General features: G+C 48.6%; 1 protein-coding gene across 1 annotated transcript in view; it reads right to left on the minus strand.

Annotated features, from left to right (window-relative positions):
• SYN2 (synapsin II) overlaps window positions 1-8,890 on the minus strand; it is a 152,044-nt gene that overhangs the window by 19,512 nt on the left and 123,642 nt on the right. Inside the window, exons 6-10 of the mRNA XM_030840933.3 lie at window positions 7,595-7,657; window positions 6,842-6,984; window positions 2,585-2,659; window positions 2,053-2,155; window positions 735-884 (exon numbers count right to left, since the gene is read on the minus strand). Coding sequence (XP_030696793.2) covers window positions 735-884; window positions 2,053-2,155; window positions 2,585-2,659; window positions 6,842-6,984; window positions 7,595-7,657 — 534 coding nt within the window. The remainder of the gene's footprint in view (window positions 1-734; window positions 885-2,052; window positions 2,156-2,584; window positions 2,660-6,841; window positions 6,985-7,594; window positions 7,658-8,890) is intronic.

Consider the following 8,890-nt stretch of genomic DNA (forward strand, 5'->3'; position numbering starts at 1 on the left):
TACTCTATTATACGGTGGAAAGAAGAGTTTGGCGATACTTTTGAAAAATGAGCTACCTCCTAGATGACTGTCTTTAGCCCACTCTGGTGCCACGGGGCCTGAGGTTTCACAGAAACCTCAGTGTGGATTTCCCACTAGACCTGCAGCTGGAATACTGTCACTGTGAATGTGACTGCCTGGAGTCATACACCACAGTCAACTGGAGAAGGCTGCCTCGTCTCCCTCAGGAAGGAAAGCAGAACTCGAATATGAGTTCTACCCTGTCACTCTCGCTCAGAATGAGAGACCTGACTCTCCCCTCTCTCCAGACCAGGAGATTTCTCAGAATCACCCTTCTTTCTCTACAAATGCAGCAGACCTCTCAGGCAGTGAACAGCTAATGAGAGATCTGATCGAGCCCTTCCTCAGATACCTCCCAGTTTAAAAGTCCCAGGGGAAACAGGTTCTGGTTCCCTGGAGTCTTCAAGTTCAGAGGGAAGGGAGCCAGTACTCCATCTCTGGAAAGTTCTAAAGCTGATCCTGCAGCTTGCTAATGAGAAGGTTTCTATAAGGGGTGGTAGAAGATAATCAGGTGTCCAAAGGGGAGGGAAGGGAAAGAGAGGGAGAAGGAAAAGACTACACAGAGCCCACGCAGGCCTCTAGGTATCTGACCTCTGCTCCATCCTAGAGCCACCAGTCCAGAGCAGTGGGCTTGGCAATGGTTCTTGGCTCTCCTGTGTCTCCTCCCTGCTTACCTGTGGCTGCTGAGTGGTTAAGGGTCTCTGAGGAGACAGGATAGGGGTCCTGGACAGCAGCTGGTTCATCTTGCTGATGACCAGTTCGGTGATGAGCTGTCTGTCCTCCACTTGGTGTTCCCCAATCAGCGGCATACTACAGTCCATGACCTGGTGGAGGAAGTGGCCCAGATTAGGAAAGGGCCTGGAAACATCCAAGGCCTGGTACAGTCTTTCAGAATGAGCAGGACTTAAGCCAGCAGAGAGAGGTTGGGGTGAAGTTGGTGCTTTTGTCTTCGGCTAGAAGCATGTTCCTTTGCATATATTGGCCTTTATCCCCTTCTCCTGCAAGCCTTTGCCTTGGGCCTCCCCCAGACTTCACCCATGCCAGGGCTCAGTGAGACTTCAGTCTGGTGGCTGAAGGTGGTGGGGAGAAAGAGAGAGCAAGGAGAGAGGATGCCTTCTCTTCTCACCACCAATCCAATTTTTCCTGTACCTCAAGGTCCAGATCAATACTCTCCTCCTTGAGGGAGTGTCTGCTTGCCCAGGATCATAGACTCTGGAGTCCAACTCTCTCATTCATGGCTAAGAAAACTGAGGCCCACCGAGAGGCGGAAGGTATGACCATCCAGAAGTTACATGCCAAGCAGGCCATGGAGCAGATGCCGAGCCCACTTTGGGCTCCTGACACGAATCCTCTGCAAATACCACCAATTCTTGGCAAGGAGCCTCTCCTGCTCCTGGGAAGACTGGATGGGAATGTGTGTGAAAGACCATATGGCCACTGACTCTCCCTTTAATACAGGAAAAGAGTCAGCAAAATTGTGCCGGAGGCTCAGGCTGAGTCAAGTGTCTCAAAGCTCACAGAAGGGCTAAGAAGAATCTCCTGCACCCAGGAGACCTGAGTTCTAGTCCAGGCTGAGACACTGATTCACTATGTAGCCTTGGGCACATGTTCATGGCATTAGGCCTCAGCTGTCTCACTGGCAAAATGAGCAGACTGGACCAAATGATTCCCAAGACCAGCTTCCTGAGACCAAGAATGGCAAAACCACTAAAGTCTTCCCAGAGGAGTGGCAGGCTAGGACCCAGGAACCCAAGTCTGGCATCTCTTACCAATGGTGTGGGTCAGCCTAGCTGGTTAGAAATAACATCTCCCACTGGCAGGTGTGTTTTTGCTATGCATACCCCCTGGCTGTGTCATCTGGAAACCTTCCCAGGGCTCAGGAGACTCTAACATAAATGCAGTGCGTGCTGCCCATGTAGGTCTCAAGCCGAAAGCCTGGCTTCCAGCCTAGGGGGTTGTCTCTTACTGAGATACTGTGTGGGCCAGACTCACCTCAAAAATGTAGTCTTTCCCATCTTTGCCATGCACAGCTTTGACAGCACAGATGTCCAGGCCACCAAACATCTCAGAGCAGGTGTCCACCCACAGCTTGTACCTGGAGGGGAGGGGAAGGTGTCCCGAGGCTGGGGCATTAGTCCCATGCTCTCCTTGCTGCCTCTACCTCTCCCAGCCCCCGCCCCATCCCTCCCGCCCTCCACCCCCATCAAATACACTGCCTTGTCTACAGGGCCCTCCTGCTTTGCTTTCCAGATCCTACCTGCCTTCCCAAGCTCAGGGCAGGTCTCACCTACTCCAGGTGGCCTTTCTTGGCCATGCCAGCCCACAGTAACTCCTCCTTCCCTGGACCTTCTATGGCACGTCCAGTCTTTATCTACACAATTCAGCACATAACCCATTCCTGCCTGATCTTGTTAACTGGGTGCTTGGGCCTTTGTGTTCCATCTGTCTGGCCTGATCAGAGGCTCCCTTTGGGCAGGGCTCATTTCTTACACCTCCTCATTTACGGACGCCTCCCCTTACTTACCTGTCTGACATGGCGATCTGCTCCAGCATTGCAGAGCCAGTGTTTGTCTTCCAGTTCCCTGAGATCGACGTCCTCCTACAACAAGGTCCCGCCAGGACAGGACAGACAGTGAGCCGGGCCAGCAAGAGGAGGGCTCACCGCCACTTTCCCCACCTGCTTCTCCCGCAAATAGCCGGGGGCCTGTCTGCTGAGCCTAGAGCCTGGCTGCCTCCGCCAACCCCGGCCTGCAATTCTCTCCTCCTTTCTACAAAAGTCCCACCCAGACTGCTCTGGCTCCACGGAGCCTTCCCTGATCCTTTCAACCAGATGAGCACTTGCTCTCTTTAGAACACCTAGAGGACTTTGCCTACACCTCACTTAAAATCCTGCGTCTACTTTTTACTTTAGTTATTTGAGCTAAGTCTTCTGTCCACAAGTCTATTAATCACTTGAGGGTATATATTTTGTCTTGTATTCCCAGCAGCCTACCCACTTGGTATCTAGGCTGAGTTGGTATATACAAACTGAATTCTATTGATGCTGGAAATACCCTCAGGGTTCCTGTGAATATCTCCCCATGGCTTCCTTACTAGCTCACTTATTAATTCAGTAGTTAATTTTGAGGGCCTACAGTATCAGCAACATGACTCTGGACAAGTCAGTTAACCTCTTCAGGCTTAAGCTGCCTCATCTATCACACGCAGCTGATCGAGTCAGGTCCCCAACCCCTTCTCTTCCATGCCCTCTGCACCCTCCCTCCAAGAGCATGTGTTAGAGTCAACTAGTCTTGGACTAAATAGGAGGCAGGTGACCTGGTTTCTGGTTCTGGATTTGCTCTTGACTGGCTCGATGACCTTGGGTGAATCGCTTCAACTCTCTGTGCCTCCCTTATCCCTTTGTAAACACAGGGTTGTCATGAGGACCAACTGATACAGTTTTAAATAAACTGTAAAATACCAAAAATATGGCTTTTAAATTATTAGTCTTCACTCAGACACAGTCAAGAGGAAGGGGATGGCCTAGGGGACAGAAAAGCCCTGCTCAACTACTGACAGAGCCCTTCACCTGCTGTCCTTATCACTCACTATGACTGAAGACAGGATGATGTGCTTCTCTGCTTAGCAGTTCTCAGGAGTATTCTCGCAGAGATCTGACTTCAGACACTGAGAAACCGAGACACACGGCTGGTACTTCAGAGCCCTGAGCCAGCCCAGTGAGCCGACCGACGTGGCAGTAACAGCTCCTCACATTTGTACAGTACTGACTACCTTCCAAGGCTCTTCCTTCCCAAATCCCTCGCCAGAGCCTCACTGCAACCGCCCTGTTGTGAATAGGCTGCGATTCCTGCCCCCACTTTACAGACAAGGAGATGAAGACGCAGAAAGGTTAGATGACTTGTCCAGCATTGTATATCTACTCAAAGTAGATACAAGATACAAGATACTCAGGACTCTTCGTTCCTTCATTGTGCTGCGCTTTTCCCTACACCCCACTACCTAGTTCAGAAAAGGTGAACAACTGACAGCTGAGTGGCTTGCAAAATATGAATAGAAAGAGACAGATCATAGTAAAAATAATGCTGTCTTTCTAACAGTGGTGGTTCACAGGTGTGTTCCTGTGGCGAGGATGGACTCCTCAAGGACGGGGGCAGAGAGTCCCTCACTTCCATGTCCCCAGCACAAGGCCACGGTACATAATAGGGTCTCAGAAACTTTGAGTAATAATAATGTCCCTTATACTTTACACCTTTCTCTAACAACGGGATGCAGGGCACAGATCCATGCAGGCTACCTGGGGCACGTGGGAGCAGAAGGGAAACTGAGAAGCCATTTAGGGAGACTCACAGGTCATCCGACCTCCACAGAGGGACCCACATTACTGCCTACTGACAGCGGAGCAGGAGCTGCGCACTCTTTCCACCGACCGTGGCTGCCTCTAGGTCTCTAGGGTGAGGGCTGGGGCAGGAGGGAAGAATCTCAAACCTTATCCTGACTATGGCCAAGTCAGTTCCTTCTTCTGAGAGCAAGAGAATGGCCAAAAGTTTGGGGAAGAGGAACTGAGAGGGCCTAAACATTCCCCCAAATAACTGACGGTCCCCTGCAAATAAAAAAGTAAGTAAATGGTCATCATCAAAAAATCTACAAACAATAAATGCTGGAGAGGGTGTGGAGAAAAGGGAACCGTCTTGCTCTGTTGGTGGGAATGTAAATTGATACAGCCATTATGGAAAACAGTATGGAGGTTCCTTAAAAAACTAAAAATAGAATTACCTTATGACCCAGCAATCCCACTACTGGGCATATACCCTGAGAAAACCATAATTCAGAAAGAGTCATATACCACAATGTTCATGGCAGCTCTATTTACAATAGCCAGGACATGGAAGCAACCTAAATGTCCATGGACAGATGAATGGATAAAGAAGATGTGGCACATATACATAACAGAATATTACTCAATCATAAAAAGAAACGAAATTGAGTTATTTGTAGTGAGGTGGATGGACCTACAGTCTGTCATACAGAGTGAAGTAAGTCAGAGAGAGAAAAGCAAATACTGTATGCTAACACATATAAACTAAAAAAAAAAAAGAAATGGTTCTGAAGAACCTAGGGGCAGGACAGGAATAAAGATGCAGACATAGAGAATGGACTTGAGGATATAGGGAGGGGGAAGGGTAAGCTGGGATGAAGTGAGAGAGTGGCATGGACATATATACACTACCAAATGTAAAATAGCTAGTGGGAAGCAACTGCATAGCACAGGGAGATCAGCTCGGTGCTTTGTGACCACCTAGAGGGGTGGGATAGGGAGGTGGGAGGGAGACGCAAGAAGAGGAGTATATGGGGAAGTGTACGCATATGACTGATTTGCTTTGTTGTGCAACAGAAACTAACACAGTACTGTGAAGCAATTATACTCCAATAAGGATTTACTAAAAAAAAAAATTATAAACTTAAATAAAGTAGGAATCGGATGAATAAAGGTAAAAAAGATTGTGTGCTTCAGTTCTTCATAAGGGCTTTTCCCTGCATACTTACTGAGGGCCTACCACACGCCTGCTACTATACAAGGAAGCAGGGCCACAGAGATGACTCCGGTTCCGCCTAGAGAGCTCAGAGGAGCGTGGTACAAATACCCAACGTGTGAAAAGCGCTCAACTAGAGGTGTGCAAAGGGTTACAAGAAGGGAGTGCAGGGAAGGGACTCCTAACTAACTCCAGGGGTGGGGAGTGTACACATTAAAAGGAAAGATGAGGGAAGAAAAATGAAAATAGATGGTGAGAGAGGGAAGCTGCTCAACCCTGACATCTGCTCAAGTCCTGAGTGGCAAAGATCAAATTCATATATTGTAATGTTCTCTCTTTGTAAAGAAAAACACTACCTTAACATTTTTTACAGTGTGAAGTTAATATTTCCAAAACTGGACTCGTAAGCCATTTGCATTCTTATGTATTTTATGGAAGATCAGGTAGTCTTGAAATCTTTTCTTTTTCTAAATTGTACTGGAGGAAACGTTTACCTTTCCATTCTGGCAAATGGACACAGTTACATGGAGAAGTCATCTATTCTCATAACCACTAGGCTTTTAACGTTCTGTGGTGTTTGCAGGGCTATATCGTTACGTCAGGAGTTTCTTAACTTTTTCTGTGCTCTGGCCGCCTAGTGAAGCCTATGGATTCCTTTCAATGTATAAAATATGTAAGACGTGTGAATGTAAAATAAACTACACAGGACAACAAAGGAACTCAATTATTTAAAAGAATTTACCAAAAGAGTTATCAAAAACAGTAAACAAATCTCAGATTAGTAAAAAATATGTTTCTTCATAAATAACAAATGTATTTACAGGTGTGAATGCAGTGGCAAGTCTAACTACCATGATTCTTAAATAGTGATAAAAGTAACGGGTGTTCAGAGATATCTGTGACAAGTGTATGTGTACAGAAACCTCTGTGCTGCCCATTAGTGACAAACCACATGCGCTGCTGCTGATACTCCAGTCTGCTCATAACTCAGGAGAATGCCAGATTCCACTCAGAGGCTAAAATGAAAATAAATACTCATTTATTTCTCATCTCAGTTCAGGAACCCCTCCTCTGCCTTGAAAGGAAGCCAGGCTAAGACTCCCTTGACTGGAATGGCTCCCGCTCTCTGTTCTCTGCCTTGTGGGCCAGAGGAGGCTAAACTGCGAGGTGGCTACCACCTGGAGGCCGAGAGTCTCCCCAGAGCTGAGGAGACAGCGAAGAGCATCTGTGGGGACCCCACCCCCACTCACATGTAAGCCTTGTAGTTGTTGCCTATCTTCTGGACCCGGATGTCATACTTGGCGTCAATGAAAGGCTCTGCTGTGGCGTAGGTCTGGGTGAGGGCCACCACGCTGGCAATGTCCTGGAAATCGTAGTGGTTTTCCACTCTGACCTAATGGAGAAAGCACACACACACACACACACACACACACACACACACACGAGAGTCACAAGAGCCCTGAGCCCCCAAACCCATCAAGATGTTTCCATCCAGATGCAGACCTGAGAGCCACATCTCCCTAGGAAGTCCCTACTCTTTTTTTTTTTCCGGTACGTGGGCCTCTCACTGTTGTGGCCTCTCCCGCTGTGGAGCACAGGCTCCGGACGCTCAGGCTCAGCGGCCATGGCTCACGGGCCAGCCGCTCCGCGGCATGTGGGATCCTCCCGGACCGGGGCACGAACCCGTGTCCCCTGCATCGGCAGGCGGACTCTCAACCACTGCGCCACCAGGGAAGCCCCGGAAGTCCCTACTCTTGAGCTTCCCTTCCCAGGGCTCAGGAGCCACATTTGCTGCAAAGAACACAGGGACCAGTCAGGTGACCTGCACTCTGTCTGCTGCAAGAGGACCGTTTGGGTAACACTCATGGCTTCAGAGGGGCCAAACGGTCTTCTCCTTGAAAAGAAGTCATCAGCAACAGAGGCAGAAGAACAGTCCACAACCAGGCTCTCTGAAAAGTGCCCTTCTTGGCCTCAACCCCAGAGCACAGCAGCCCCAGCCTTACCTTGCCCATGCCCGAGTGAGCATGGCCGATCTTCACCACCACAGGGAACGTGGGCAGAGTCAGCTGAAAGCAGAGGAGAAAGGAATGAATTGGTCAGAGTGTACGTGTGGAATCTTACAAATATTTTTCTTGGGAACACCCTTGGAAGGGCTCTTTAAAGAACTAGTGCAACCTACTTGCCTCGCAAATTAAAAAACTGAGGCCCATAGGGTGACAGTGACTTGCTTAAGGTCACAGCATATTAGTAGCAGAACCATAAGGACCCTGCTCTCCGACTTGGTACTCTCTACATCTTTAAAACTTATCGCTTCATCCTTCATGTGTCCAGCTTTCCTGCACTGAACCTGGCTTTTCTCCCCTCTTTCACACTCTCTTCCTTGCTCACCAACACCCCACACTCAGCACCAAACACAGCTTACTTAGTATGCGAAGGCCCATCTCTGCCCAGCTTGGGGTTTGGAAGAGAGCTGACATAGGAATTCAACACGTTTATCACTCAAAAGAGATCCTTAAGAGAGTAAACATTACCTTGAGGTAGCCGTATTTTAACAGAAGAACTATGAAAACTTAAAAGAAGAACTACCCTTCAAAGGCAGGATTTCAAGCTGTTACAAAATGGCGATGGAAGAAATAACGTGGTGGAGGGGAAAGAGCACTGGACTAGACGTCAGGAGACTTGCATCCCAGTCTCTCTGCAAGTCCCTTTACCTCCCTGGGCCTCAGTCTTCACATCTGCCAAGCGAAGAGACTGGACTGGATGCTTTTGAGATCCCGAGCAATAACACATCAGACTCTATCTTGATCCGGTGTTGCGTGAAGAACCAACCTGGACACCAAATTTCATCCTTCTTAGTCAGGCCTCAGCTCTCTTTCAGTTTCCTTCTTTTCAAACATCACCACCACATCAAGATGAAAACATGTCTTTCAAAGGAAAAAATGTTGACTCTGACGAAAAGTCACATCCCCACGGGAATCCTGAGTGTGACCAGATACTGGGAGTACCTGACCAGAGGATTTCAGTATTGCTGGCTGAGGCCAGTTGAGACTGGGGCAAAATCACGTAGTTCAATCCTACTTTACGGAGAAGGAAGTGAGGCCCAGAGAGGCAAAGGTTGCCAAGCTACCTAGTGACAGAATCAGTACCCAGCCTGCGACCTGCTGGTGGAACGCTGTGTGGAAACATGCTACGACAACAATCCCGTGGGTTTCTTTCTGTTTGGAGGGTCGGAGAACTATGCCCTCTGTCAAACAGTGGACAGGACTCCAGTCCGTGGCCTCAAGTGCCTTGCTTCTTTG

The sequence above is a fragment of the Globicephala melas genome, chromosome 11, assembly GCF_963455315.2.
Source record: "Globicephala melas chromosome 11, mGloMel1.2, whole genome shotgun sequence".
Classification (NCBI taxonomy): Eukaryota; Metazoa; Chordata; class Mammalia; order Artiodactyla; family Delphinidae; genus Globicephala; species Globicephala melas.